This window comes from Sinocyclocheilus anshuiensis, unplaced genomic scaffold (assembly GCF_001515605.1).
Source record: "Sinocyclocheilus anshuiensis isolate Anshui unplaced genomic scaffold, SAMN03320099.WGS_v1.1 scaffold670, whole genome shotgun sequence".
Taxonomy (NCBI): Eukaryota; Metazoa; Chordata; class Actinopteri; order Cypriniformes; family Cyprinidae; genus Sinocyclocheilus; species Sinocyclocheilus anshuiensis.
The window spans coordinates 1465301-1481029 of NW_015546062.1; the positions used below are offsets into that span (position 1 = coordinate 1465301).

The 15729-nt window shown below is 40.0% G+C and overlaps 1 protein-coding gene across 1 annotated transcript in view; it reads right to left on the reverse strand.

Moving 5' to 3' along the window:
• Window positions 1–15729, reverse strand: part of LOC107699550 (small conductance calcium-activated potassium channel protein 2-like) — an 88847-nt gene that overhangs the window by 43451 nt on the left and 29667 nt on the right. Inside the window, exon 6 of the mRNA XM_016500846.1 lies at window positions 13171–13266. Within this exon, the coding sequence (XP_016356332.1) occupies window positions 13171–13266 (96 nt within the window). The remainder of the gene's footprint in view (window positions 1–13170; window positions 13267–15729) is intronic.

The window sequence follows — 15729 nt, forward strand, 5'->3', positions numbered from 1 at the left end:
GCTCTTTGAGCGTGCTCTGGCTTACACGCCAGCTGCTCCTCCCAAAACCATGAGGAAAAACGCCACCTAGTCTCGTCAAACTTTACTTCTATTCCTCTACTTCAATTTATTTTCTTTTCCGTTGAGAGTTTCGTGTTCTGAGTTAAGTTTTGCCGCAACAACGTGTCTCCGAGGTGACTGCCTCAAAATTTCAACCAGCCCACAACTCAGCATCTTCAGCCAACGTCCAACCACTGGCTTCCCAAGCAATCTCGGGAAACCCCCTTTCTTTAAGGACCACAACAAAGGGAACCCCCCTACACAGGCAACGCAAGTACCTCCAGATTCTAGCTGAACTGGTGCATTTAATATAAAATTTTAACCTTGAGGAACTCAATTCGAGGGTTAATTAAGTGATTGATGGTTGTTCAGGTCTATGCAATTGCTTTAAACTTGGGATTTCACATTTCACTCTCTTAAACTCATTCTTTCCTCACTTTCTCTCTTCCTGCAACTTTTATGAATGTGTGAGTGCGTGTGTTTGTGTTAGATTAGTTTATATTGTCTTAGATTGATCAAATAAAGTCTTATTTATATTGAAAAGAGAAGTATCTTTTGTTTTGTGCTTACAAGTTAATGTCTCACACACACACACATTAATATTGTGAAATAACTGTTTGAATATATTTTAAAATGCAATTTATTCCTGTGATGGCAAAGCTGAATTTTTCAGCCGCCATTATTCCAATCTTTAGTGTCACATGATCCTTCAAAAATCATTCTGATATGCTGATTTAGTGCTATTATTATCAAAAATCTTTATAAATGTCTTTGCTGTCACTTTAGATCAATGTAATGCATCCTTGCTGATTAAAAGCATTAATTTCTTAAAAAAAAAAAAAAAGAATTCAAATTTCTGAACAGTAGTGTATGTGCATATATAAAATATATGGAGCAACGCAAATATAAATTTAAATATTAAATATGCTCATGCAGCTCTAAAATATTTAATAATTAATGCGTCTATTCATTATACTATTGTCATTTTTTATATATTTTTTACTAGAGGGTGCAGAACACTATAGTTCGTTTATGTAAGTGAGGATAGCAAAATAATGTAAACTGTGACATATTATACCCAAAGATTCTTCATAGAGTGGACTACCAGTAAAATTGATACAAATTTGGGACCAAAAATTATTCAGACCGAGTCTGGGAAAAAACATTGAAGTTGAGGTTTGCATGAACCTGGATGACAGCATGCCCAGGAGACTACAGGCTGTCATTAAGGCTAATGGCTGCCCGACTAAGTATTGATAGTTGTGTAAATACTGTCATACTAACAGCTGTCTAATTTTTGGTTGATTGTAATCTATTACATATTTTTCTATCAAAGTTATCTGACATTATAAGCTGAATTTGTTCTGACACAGTTTAACTCTCAGTTCTTATCATATTTTATTACCATTTTCTAAACTATAGCGAATAAACTGTGATAATCTGAGAAATGCTGAAGGTGTCTGAATAAAATTTGGGTTTGACTGTAACTATGCCACCTCCATGCTTGAAGTCACTATGAAACAGCATTTAGTAAAGTGACAAATTTCCACATGACTTTTATCTATCATCAACAAATTATTAGTTTATGAAAAGTAGTCTTTATGGCTATGGCTAGTTGGAATGCCAGCATACTACTCTAACTTCTGTTGCAGTATGTATTATACTATATGTGTTAAAGTATGTATATTGTATACTATATACTATATTATACTATGTATACTACACAATATTTAGATTTTCTGTATGGGAAAAAGTGGTATCGGTGCATCCCTAACATATATATATGTATATTGTGGCAAGCCAATGTGGGAAGGAGGAACCCCAGACCAAAGGATCAGGTCCCGGTTAAGAAAAGTCATCAATCATGAGTACTTCCACCTGCTCACACTCCAGACATGGAACCACCCACAGCTGTAGCCAATGATTGCCTAATGGAGGTCATCATAAAGCTAGGATCTCTGCTTCAGTCTGTTGTTGGTGGCCCCAGGACAAGATGCTGAAACTTTGGATGGCTTAGACCAGACCAGCTGAAAAGTAACCAGAGACAACCGGCTGAAGAGCAAAAAGGGTGAATCTTGTCATGTGTTGCTTACTGACCTGCCTTCCTTCTGCTCTGTCTCCCTTCTGAAGGTGGCCCTGTGGTGAAACGGACATAGCCAACAAAGACAACGAAGATACCCCAGACCGGGAAGAACCCAGGTTCCAGTTTAGATTCCTTGTTGAACCTCCTATTTTCTTGGTTGAATAAAAACATCAGTTTTTGTTAACTCCGCATCGGCCTCTCTTGTGGTTATGTTTTGTGGCAACTAAAACCTAATTTTGCCCTAGGACGTCACATTTGGTGGAGAATGCGGGCATAGAGGTCAGCGCTTAAGTGGCCACAAAACTATACCCAGATAAGCACAGAATGGAAGCTGCCATTAATGCCTTGCTGACCAGTCATGCCAAACAGAGGGAGGAGCTATGTGCCCTCAGGGAGGCAGTTACCACAATGTGTCACGTCCTGTCCAAAACCAGGGACACAATAGACTCAGGGAGGGTCCTCACTAAGCAGACTACGGATGATGATGTTGAAGCTTACTTGGAGGTGTTTTAGAGAACTGTAATCAGAGAGAAATGGCCTGAAGGAGACTGGGGCACCCTGTTGGCACCTTTTTTGAGAGGGGAAGCCCAAAGAGCCTGTCAAGATCTGCCGGCTAAAGATGCAACTGATTATGTGAAGTTAAAGAGGGCAGTCTTATCCCACTATGGGCATAGCCTCCCTGCTCGTGCTCAACGTTTCCATGCATGGACTTTTGATCCGACTCAGCCAGTGAGACCTCAGATAGCCACACTGACCCGATTTACAAAGGCTTGGCTCACTACAGGGGAAGGTCCTTCTGTGGTGGAAAGAATTGTGCTGGACCGTTGCATTCGCTCCCTGCCAGCTGAGGCAAAGCGTTATGCTGCACAAACCAGTCCTGCTGACATTGAGACTCTGACAGCCTTATTGGAAAACCATCAGGTGACGTTGGAGGTAATGAAAGTGAACTGTCAGGATCTATCGAGAATGGGCCGTCTCATTACCAAAGCAGAAAGAGGGGGGCCACCGAAAAACCAGGGGGACTCTCAGTTGGCAAAGTCAGTAACACCAGCCCAGGCCCCAATCCCACCTCTCTGGCAGCCCTCCGGCATCCAAAACCCACAAAAGTGTTACTCCTGTGGACAGGAAGGCCACCTCTCCTGGAGCTGTCCAGGAAGAGAAAAATCCTTGCCCTCGGCAGACACTGGTAATAAAGCATGTCACTATGGGATGACCTGTTGGGCAAGCCAGGGGACAACAGCCCCCCATATTCCAGTAAGAGTGGCCAACCAAGACAAAGAAGCCCTACTAGACTCAGGTTACCCTAGTACAGCCTGAATATGCACTAGGGCCAAACAGTGTTTGGCAGTGTTACTGCCGACAGTGTGTAACTTGCCAGAAGACCAGGCCCAAGGTAATCTATTGCAACCTATTGGTTCCTTTACCCATTATTGAGACTCCATACCACAGAATTGCGATGGACATCATGAGGCCACTGCCCAAATTCAGACGGGGCTATCGATACATTTTGGTAATCCTGGATTATGCCACTCGGTATCCAGAGGCCATACCCCTATGGGTAGCAATTGCTAAAGCAGTGGCCTAAGCCGAGTGGGCATTGTGGAAGAGATTCTAACAGACCAGGGTACCTGCTTCATGTCCAAAGTCCTGAAAGAGATATGTAAACTCTTCAAGGTGAGCCAGATTCGTACCTCTGTTTATCATCTATAGACTGACGGGTTGGTCGAGAGGTTTAATCAGACCTTAAAGCTAATGTTGAGAAAAGTGATTGAGGTGGATGGGAAAAACTGGGATCAGTGGCTGCCTTTATGTGCTGTACTCCATAAGGGAAGTACCACAGAGCTCCACTGGATTTTCCCCATTTGAACTCCTCTATGGGCGAAGGCCAAGAGGGATGATGGATATTGCCAAAGAGGTCTCAGAGAACCAACCGTCGCCACATCGCTCTGTGGTGGAACATGTGGAACAGATGCACCAACGGATGACTCAGGTGTGGCCAATTGTTCAAGAGCACATGAAACAGGCACAAGAGGCCCAGGCACGAGTCTACAACAGAGGGGTCCAGCTAAGAGAGTTCCAACCAGGAGGAAAGGTTATGGTGTTGGTCCCTATGCATGAATGCAAGTTTCTCGCCAAGTGGCATGGGCCATATGAAGTAGCTTCATGTCCAAAGTCCTGAAAGAGATATGCAAACTCTTCAAGGTGAGCCAGATTCGTACCTCTGTTTATCATCTATAGACTGACGGGTTGGTTGAGAGGTTTAATCAGACCTTAAAGCTAATGTTGAGAAAAGTGATTGAGGTGGATGGGAAAAACTGGGATCAGTGGCTGCCTTTATGTGCTGTACTCCATAAGGGAAGTACCACAGAGCTCCACTGGATTTTCCCCATTTGAACTCCTCTATGGGCGAAGGCCAAGAGGGATGATGGATATTGCCAAAGAGGTCTCAGAGAACCAACCGTCGCCACATCGCTCTGTGGTGGAACATGTGGAACAGATGCACCAACGGATGACTCAGGTGTGGCCAATTGTTCAAGAGCACATGAAACAGGCACAAGAGGCCCAGGCACGAGTCTACAACAGAGGGGTCCAGCTAAGAGAGTTCCAACCAGGAGGAAAGGTTATGGTGTTGGTCCCTATGCATGAATGCAAGTTTCTCGCCAAGTGGCATGGGCCATATGAAGTAGTTGAACGAGTGGGTCTAGTGAACTATAAGATAAGGCAGCTCAGTCGGCGCCGGATCCACCAGATTTATCATGTGAAATTACTCAAGAAGTGGTATGAGCCAGAACGATGTCTGCTTTCCACACTGTCATCCCAAGTCCTCTCCCAAGGGCCTGTGAAAGTGGAGATGGGAGCCCAAGTGACCCCAACCCAAAAACAAGACCTCCGGGAGTTGGTAAGCCAACATTCAGATGTATTCTCCCTACTACCAGGACGGACCACAGTGGTCTACCATGACATAGTAACAGAACCTGGGAGGAAAGTGAGGAAGGAAGTAAGGAAGATGTTGGACCTGAACATCATTAAAGAATCCAACAGTGCATGGTCAAGCCCAATTGTTTTAGTCCCCAAGCCCGATGGCAGTGTAAGATTTTGAATGATTTTAGAAAATTGAATGAAATCTCACACTTTGATGCTTATCCTATGCCCAGAGTTGATGAGCTTATTGAGCGCCTGGGGCCAGCCCGCTTCGTATCCACTCTGGACCTGACTAAGCAGTACTGGCAGGTCCCCTTAACTGACCAGGCTAAGGAAAAGACAGCATTCTCCACTCCTGATGGATTATTTCAATACCGGGTTCTACCGTTTGGGGTCCACGGGGCACTTCCAACCTTCCAAATGTAAGTTGGGATTAGAAGAGGCAGAATATCTGGGGTTCACCATTGGACGTGGTAATGTTCGACCTCGGAGACGAAAGACAGGGTTATTTCAATACCGGGTTCTACCGTTTGGGGTCCACGGGGCACTTCCAACCTTCCAAATGTAAATTGGGATTAGAAGAGGCAGAATATCTGGGGTTCACCATTGGACGTGGTAATGTTCGACCTCGGAGACGAAAGACAGACACAATCTCCAAGTGGCCAAGACCGGTAACAAAGAAACAAGTAAAAACATTCCTGGGTCTGGTTGGATATTACCATCAGTTTATCCCAAACTTTGCAACACTTGCAGCTCCATTGCATGACTTGACCAAAAGCCACCTACCTCACCATGTCGTCTGGTCTGCTGAAGTAGAACAGGCCTTTTCCTCTCTTAAGCAGGCTCTAGGTGAGAACCCGGTGTTGGTTACTCCAGACTTCCAACAACCCTTCATTGTCCAAACTGATGCCTCAGAGACGGGCTCGGGAACAGTCCTTTCACAGCTGAGAAATGGAGAAGAACATCCCATTACGTTCATCAGCCGTAAGTTACTCAAATATGAATGTAATTATTCAACAGTGGAGAAAGAATGCTTGGCCATCAGGTGGGCCCTCAAAAAGCTAAGATATTACCTGCTGGGGATTCACCCTTATTACTGACCATGCTCCTCTGAAATGGATGTCCACTGCAAAGGACTCTAACGCTCGTGTCACACGTTGGTTCTTGGATCTACAGGACTTCTGCTTCAGATTGGAGCATCGAGGGGGAAAACTGCAAGGAAATGTGGACCACCTGTCATGGATGGAGGAGTGCCTTTGGTCGGTTGCTCCCGGTGATAGCCTTGAGCTGAGGGGGGGAATGTGTGGCAAAAAAATAATAATCATAAAACTAGGATCTCTGCTTCAGTCTGTTGTTGGTGGCCCCAGGACAAGATGCTGAAACTTTGGATGGCTTAGACCAGACCAGCTGAAAAGTAACCAGAGACAACCGGCTGAAGAGCAAAAAGGGTGAATCTTGTCATGTGTTGCTTACTGACCTGCCTTCCTTCTGCTCTGTCTCCCTTCTGAAGGTGGCCCTGTGGTGAAACGGACATAGGGAACACAGCCAACAAAGTCAACGAAGATACCCTAGACTGGGAAGAACCTAAGTTCCAGTTTAGATTCCTTGTTGACCCTCCTATTTTCTTGGTTGAATAAAAACATCAGTTTTTGTTAACTCCGCATCGGCCTCTCTTGTGGTTATGTTTTGTGGCAACTAAAACCTCATTTCGCTGTAGGACATCACAATATATATATATATATATATATACGGAGCTGGGTAGATTACTTAGAAATTGAAGTCCATTACTGATTACAGATTACATGATGAAAACTGTAGTTAGTAATGTTAGATTACTTTTTATCTACCTATATACATACATACACAGTAATACTGTAAAATAAGTTTAAATATATTTTAAAATACAATTCATTCCTATGATTGCAAAGCTGAATTTTCAGCAATCATTACTCCAGTCTTTAGTGTCACATGATACTTCAGAAATCATTCTAATATGCTGATTTATTGCTTAAACATTTTTTATTATAATAATTTAAAATGTTGAAAATAGCTCTGCTGTTTAATATTTTGTAGAAACCATAATACATTGCATGTATTTGAAATAGAAATATTTTTATAAATGTAAACAATTTATACTATTTAACTGTCACTTAAGACCAATGCATTAATGTACACTTGTTGACTAATTTCTTTAAAATAAATAAATAAATAAAATCTTTCTAACCCCAAACATTTCAGCAGTAGTGTATATTTTGTGATTTGATTAAATTGACCTATAGCTGTACGCCGCTATTATCATCCATCCCTCATTTTTGGCCTCTAGAAGATAAGGAGGCTTTTTTTTCATGGGCAGACGCTTATCTTATTCCTATGGTGCAGACAGATAGCAGCTGAAGTGAGACAGATGAGATTAGGCAAAGTAAAAGCACAGGATACTACTCTGAAAATGTTTCCCACTACGTTACTGCTCATCCTCGATGGGAGCCAGCAGAACAGGTAGTGGGCACAATCCCATAAAATTGCCCCTAATATGGGCCTCTGGACTGAGAGCTGTCTCTCCACACAGTGTCTCTGTACCATCCCAGAGAACGCTGCTGCCCTTGAATGCCCATGTTCCATGATTCAACACTGCTCAAAGCAAATATTTGAATTATTAATTAACAACTCATTTTATAATGCAGTTGCATTTTGTGGTTGTTAAAGAGAGTGAAACACACTGGAAAGATATAATAGTTGACCCCAGGAACGTACATTACAAAAGCAAACAGGAAAAGTTTGACATCAAGTGACATATCAATCTGACTTTTTCTGTGTTTAAGTGCTATAATCGGGTCCCAGTGCATCTACCAACCCAGGAAACGTGAAAAAGAACAACCCAGTAATTTTTTTTGTTAAGCCTTTCTCTGCAAGCTTGTGAAAAATGAGCCGTTCAGATTTTGCTTCCCTCGTGACATAGAAAGGGGATGTTATTATAATATTACCGCCCCTTAATCTGCAACTTTTCACCCATGGCGCTGCCATTGTGTTTTCGCAAGAGACGATAGTGTACCAGTTCTAACGCCATGGCGAAAGTTCGAGCAAAGCATACTAACTGTTCTGTCTTTGGCTGCAAAGACGAGCACAGAACACTGTTTAGAGTCCCAGCCTCAGAGGAGACAAGAGCGCAGTGGATTTTTTACACGGAAAACACTGGATCACGAGCTGATCTCCTCAACAATGTGTCCGCTTCACTTTGAAACACGCAGCGAAAACAGACTTGATGAAGGGATTAAGCCATATCCGGTTTTAGTTCATTTGACAGATAGTGTGTCAAAGCATAATGGCCCAAAACACAACTTTAAAGACCTTTTATGTTAGAATAAGAAGTTCAAATATATTTTAAAAACTACACTATTTGACCGGAAGACCTATCATTTCATATCATCATGTGACCACGATAATATAGAGACATTTTTGCTATCGCGATATCACAATATTGATAATACCGTTACATCCCTATACGATTTCTTTCCAAGCTGTTTACCTTCACAGACATAACTGACTGTGTCATGATATGTAAATAATTCATCTTGATTGTGATGCAGTTCATATGGAAGCCACGGGTTGGCGTAGTTCAATAAAAGTCGACAAGTTGTTGGCAGTAAACCTAGAAGAGGTCTGTCGTGTATGCTCGATATAAAACACATCAAAACATGGTGTCAGAAGTAAACTAATAAGGTAAAAATCAGTGTTGCAAATATGGAAGGACTTAAGCCACCCGCTGGACTTGAATTACAGCACGGGAACCTGTCGGAAAATTGGAGAAGATTTCGACAAAGGTATGAGCTATATCTAACAGCAATCGGAGGAGCTGACAAGTCAGCTAAGGTAAAGTCCTCATTATTTCTTCATGTTGCCGGAGAAGAGGCAGTGGAAGTGTACAACACCTTCACTTTTGAAGAAGAAGATGATAAGCAAGATCTGACGAAAATTGTGGAGAAATTTGAAAACTACTGTAACCCCAAGAAGAACATAACCTATGAAAGGTACAAGTTTTTCATGTGTGTGCAAGGGGATATGTCATTTAGCCAGTATCTCACTGAGTTAAAGCTAAGGGCAAAATCATGTGAATTCGTACAATTGCAAGAATCCCTGATAAGAGATAGAGTTGTCTGTGGAATCACATCGGATAGAATGAGAGAAACATTATTAAGAGAGGTTGACATTACTCTCGAAAAAGCAACCCAGCTTTGCATTGCGGCAGAAACGACTAAAACACAAATTTAAAAAATGCATGAGTAGGATCACAATGTACAAACCTCTGCACGAGAAAGCAAGCATATAGATGCCGTGAAACATAAAAATACACGGAAAAAAGACCAACAAAATAAAACGAAAGTGAGTGAAAAAGACAAAGCGAGCACGTTTGATTGCAGACGATGCGGAACTGAGCATACAGCGTGTACATGCCCTGCATATGGCAAACAATGTAAAAATTGCAAGGAAATGAACCACTGGGCCAGGATGTGTAGATCGCGGAAAGTGCACGCAGTAAATGATGAAGTCACGGATCAGCAAGCAAGTCTTTTCGTTGGAGCTGTGCATGCAAACACACAGTCACAAGCAGAGGGATGGAATATCGAAATAAAACTGGAGCGCAAACCTGTCAAATTCAAACTTGACACTGGCGCGCAGGCCAATGTAATTCCTTACAGTTTATTACAGAGAACAGGCAAAAGGAACATACTCAAACCAACAAATGTAAAACTGTCAACATACACTGGAGACAAAATACCTGTGAAAGGAAAGTGTAACTGGACAGTGAAACATAAAAAGAGAAGTTATTTCCTGGAATTCATTGTTGTAAAAACAGATGCCAAATCAATACTAGGAATTAAAGCATGTGAACAAATGGGGCTCATAAAGAGAGTGATGGCACTGAATAGAAGTGATTAAAAAAATATTTTCAAGGAGTATGCTGATGTGTTTGAGGGCATAGGCTGTCTTGAAGGGGAACACACCATTCGAATTGATGAGAGTGTGACACCAAAAGTACACCCACCGAGAAGTACTTTTTTGGCCTGGAATGTCACAAAGTATAACAGAACTGGTGAACAGCTGTGACGTGTGTAGGACTCATCAGAAACGATAAATCAAAGAACCGTTACATCCACACAGTGTTCCAGAAAGACCCTGGCAAAAGATAGGTGTTGACCTATTCACTTTTGGCCAGCAGGAGTATCTACTCTTAGTGGATTACTTTTCCAAGTTCATCGAGGTAGAATGGCTAAAGTCAGACACAAGAAGTGCAACAGTCATCGCCCATCTTAAGTCACAATTCGCTAGACATGGAATTCCTGAGACTGTGATTTCAGATAACGGACCTCAATTCAGCTCGCGTGAATTCCAAGTTTTTGCAAAGGAGTGGGAGTTTTCTCACAAAACGTCAAGCCCCCACCACGCTCAATCGAATGGAATGGCTGAAAGAGGGGTACAAACCGTTAAACTACTGCTGAAAAAAGCTAAAGGAGATGGAAAGGATCCGTATTTGTCTTTGCTGAACCTTAGGAGTACACCATTGGAAGACATTGGTGCGTCACCAGCCCAGCTGTTGATGGGTCGACGCGTGAGAACGAGACTTCCAACGAAGTCACAAATGTTGAACCCCTGTATGGTCTCTAACACAGTGCAGCAGTTGTTAGAAAAAAGACAACAGAAACAGAAAAAATATTTTGATAAAGGAACAAGGGTGCTTCAGAAACTTCAAATTGGCGACAGTGTCAGAATATGGCAAGATGGTGTGTGGAATCCAGCTCAAGTAACTGAACTTTCTGATCAGCCCAGATCCTATGTTGTACAGACGCCGGATGGACAGATGTATAGACGGAACAGAAAGTTTCTGATGCAGTCAAAGGTGAAAAATAACATAACCGAGGACAGGGACAATCAAAATGTGAAACAGCAGAATTTGACTGACAATGCTGATGAACCATGTGAAATGGACATTCAAAACAAAACACAACAAAGTAATGCTAGTCCTACAGAGCTTCCAAGTCTCCCAACCAAAACGGCAAGTGGACGTATTGTCATCAAGCCAAAAAGGCTCGTTGAGGAGTAGTTATGAACTTTGGATGTTTGTTCAGGTGCAATAGTTTAATGGACAATACAGAAATGGAAAAAAAAAAAAAGAAGATGTTATGTGATACCAAGCAGAATTTTTTTGATTGTTTTGTCATTTTCAGGTTATGGGATGTGAAAAAAAAAAGGGGGATGTCATGATATGTAAATAATTCATCTTGATTGTGATGCAGTTCATATGGAAGCCACGGGTTGGCGTAGTTCAATAAAAGTCGACAAGTTGTTGGCAGTAAACCTAGAAGAGGTCTGTCGTGTATGCTCGATATAAAACACATCAAAACAGACTGTTTTTGTAACTTGTGTGTTTTTAATATAAACTTGTGTTTATTTGACAGTTTAAGTGCAATAAGACATGAAGAGAACTTAGTTTAGTACTCACATGCCGTGTGACAGCCACTTTCTGTGTGCGTGCTATGGATGTGTGCACTTAGAAAATTGTATATCAGAAGTTTAGACTGATATGGCATTAAAACACATGGTTTCAGCATGATAGACATGATAAAGATGTGTGCACTCAGAAAACCGTATATCATAAGTTTAAACTAATATGGCTTGAAATGCATGATTTTAGCACGATAGATATGATAATCAAAACCAAACTGATGTTTTGTATCAGAGTATCTGAGGTACGAGCTGTTAAAGGCACAGCCCTATTCTGGAAAAGGTATATATTCTATAATATCCTTATTGTCACATTTGATCAAATTAATGGGTTCTTGCTGAAAAAAAAATCTCACTGACCCCAAACTTTTTAATGGTACAGTATATAAAACAAGTCAAAGTGCTTTACGTGAAATTAAAAAAAAATATCACAAGTTGAATAACCCAAGTCAATGGAAAGTCCTCACCATGATAGATACTGTATATACAGTACAAATGTGTGCATGTGTGTTTATGCCAATACTGGAAATGCAGCGGATTATTCATGTATTCATTGATAAAAGGGCAGACAAGCTTCTTTCTCAAGTAACTGTCAAACAGTCACAAAATGACTCACTCTCAGGAACAAACAGACCCAAAAATATCATAAATACTAAACGTCTCAAAGAAATTTGTGTGTATGAAGGAAAGACAGAGAGCTTAAAAGGAATTGAAAGTGCCACTGTGTGTTTGGCTACTGAGGCTGCTGTGAGCAACTTTCCACTGCTAACCTTCCTATTAGCATAATGCTAATGAGCGGTTGAGTTCAGGTCCCCTTGATGAGTGCAACAGCCTAAAACAACATTACTCATCTGTTCTGCATGCCACACTAAAGGGGGGGGTGGGGGGATGTAAACAAAAAAACAAAAACAGAAATGTTGAATGTGATTTTTCCTCCTGTTTTTCCGCACTTCTTTCATTGACACCATCACAGTGTAACACAAGCAGACTGATGCGATTGACAGAGGCGAGAGTGTTTTGTTTTACACATGTGATGATGTGTAAGTAACTATTTGCAACAGTCTTTAAGAAGGCCTTCTGAATGGTTATTTCAATTAAATTAGTGCTTACTAAAGCACTGTGGAGTCACCATGGTATAGTGATGTATCAGATGATAATAGCATATGTATATACCACTGTACTAAATAATTATCGTATTTAAGTATTTTGCTGAATACCACAGTATTACTGTTGTACTCTATGTTTCCAAAAAGCGTTGTAATACCTAGTTTACAGTATTTTTATTTCAGTCTAAAGTTACGGTCGCATTAGCTAAAGTTCAGCAAAATTTTGCGGTTAAAAAGGTCAATAGTGTAGTTACACAGAGTATGAAGCACAGCTCACACAAAAGTCATTTTCAAACCAAGCACATTTCTATTGGTCAACACAGCAAATTTGTGTGACCAACTTGAACCCGTTATGAAATCTGCATGGTCAAATCTTGCTCCCTTACATGAAATTTCTCTCTTCTTATTCTCTTACTATTGCAATAATTGGATTTTGACTCAAATGGATTTTTTGCAGAACAATGGTAAATTTGTTCGCATCTTAACAATAGACACTAATGTGAGATGATTATTTGTGTTTACCTGCACCTCTCGAGCATGGTAAGCGATGATTAGTCCAAGAAGAATGATGGTGGAAAGGCTGATAAGACACTTCAACGCCAGTGAATACATGGAGCTCTGTAAAACATATGCAAATAATGTTATTAGCACACTCACCATTATTATTTTACAGAGAAATATTTATTTTCAGATGCTAACCCTTAATGTTCCCAAAGAAAATAAAGAGGTAGTTCAGTCAAAAATGACTCGTGTGACTGACATGATGTAAACTACAAAATGAGCAAATCTGAAAAAGTTTTTTTTCTTCATGCAGTTTCAGTGAATGGGGATTGAAGTTTTCAAGCTTCAAAAGGATGAAAAAGCACCAGACACATCATAAAAATGATCCATATGACTTCTGAAGTCATACAATAGATTTGTGTAATGAACAGATGGAAGGTTTTAATCATGTGATAAAATGTCCTGCAATGAGATCAGATCAGAGACTGTCAGATGTTACTTTTTAAAAAAATGAAATTTACTGGAATTTCACACAAAACTATTATATGGCATCAGAAGATCTGGAATATACACTACTGTTCAGTAGTGTGGGGTCAGTAAGATTAAAAAAAGAAAAGAAAAAAAAAGGAAAACTTATGTAGTGCAAGGATGCATTAAATTGATTAAATGGGACGACAGTAAAGGCATTTATAATGTTACAAAATTTCTATTAAAAAATTGTTTCTTTCTACTTTCTATTTCTATTAATCTTGAAAAAAGGCATCATGGTTTCAACAAAAATAATAAGAACCACAACCGTTTTCAACATTGATAATAATAATAATAGGAAATAATTCTTAAGCAAATCAGCATATTAGAATGATTTCTACATGATCATGTCACACTGAAGACTGGAGTAATGTTGCTGAAAATTCAGCTTTGCCATCACAGGAATACATTACATTTAAATATATTAAAACTAAAAAAACAGTAATAAAACTTGTACTATTTGACTGTTTTACTGTATTTTAGACCAAACAAATGCAGCCTTGGTGAGAATAAGACACTTCTTTCAAAAACATAAAAATTCATGGGCCTTTTCCAACCTCTTCGAAGCTTGACAGCCCCACTCCTCATTCACTATCATGTTATAAAAATGTGATATTGTTAAAAAAATTCACCTTTTGTGTTCTACATAAGACAAATAATCCTAAATGAGTAAATGATGACATAATTTTCATTTTTAGGTCAACTATCTCTTTAAATAAGAAATGAACAGCACAATCACAGCATGTGCATCTGTGCCATATAGTCTGCCAAGACATTTTTAGTGTATTTTTATAATCTATGGATTACATGCACATCACTTCCAATCACACCATACACACACAATGTCATGGTTACTCAAATGTGTGTCTGCCTGTGTGTGATTGCAGGGATCTCAACTTGACACCTAGAAATACACTACTACCTGCTGCACTCATCACAGTTTTCATTTAACACACACACACACACACACACACACACACAGCTTGCTTAAACTCTCCCCTGACTAAAAAGCAAAAGATTTAAATTGTTGTCCAGCTGAACCACACACATTATTAGATTGGCCACCCGTGGGTCTAATTTAAGGCTCCATACTGGAAGCATTATTCTACCCGGACAGACAGACAGTGGTGTCTGGGGGACCCACAGCTCCTCAAACAGTCTCTCATTCTCACACTGACACACACCCACACACATATATATAAATACACAGGGCTCCTAACTGGAGCACATACACACTGTACCCATCCAGGGGCTAACAGCTTATCAATACAGCAACTGCTGTTTCAGTCTCTGTCAGGCTTCCAAACGAGTCTTAGAGAGGATTTTCTCTAATGGGTGGAAAGATTTATTGGCCCTATAAGCTCAATGTGATTTATCCGAACAGGACATGTTCCTTCATCAACGTCACTGTTGGTCCTGAAACAACATCAGGGATTCTGGCCATGTTGGTTATTGTTATTGTTATTGTTAAAGCTATAACTGTCCGGAAACTAACTTTAATGCACAAAAAAAAAATATGAACAGACGATAATACGAATACACAGGTGAACTTGAACTAAGGTACAGGCTAGTCAGAATGCATAACTCACATCGTGAATAAGCCATTTCTGTAACAACAAACCACACATAATGAAGTCTCTGAAATAAAGAAAATAACATGCATAAAGCATGAAGAATTCACAACACTAACTTCTAAAAATGAAGTAGGTTAGGTTACTTTATTTATACCCGCAGGTAAATTTGTTTTGCAGTAAAATGAATGATATCTATTCCTTGACACACAATTTCAAAACACATATAAAAACATAATATAACACAACAAAATAACAATAACATCATACAAGTGCTCAAGACTCTACCACTCAGAAACTTATCATAAATTATATAAATTTATATAATTATATAAATAATATAGCTATAAAAATACTAATGCTAATACTAAATAGTAATACTAAAAATACTGATACTTCAATATGATCATTATAGGCAGTTATTTTAAGAGCAATAAGGACCTTTTATTGTTTTATGTTGATAAATATTTTATATGTTTAT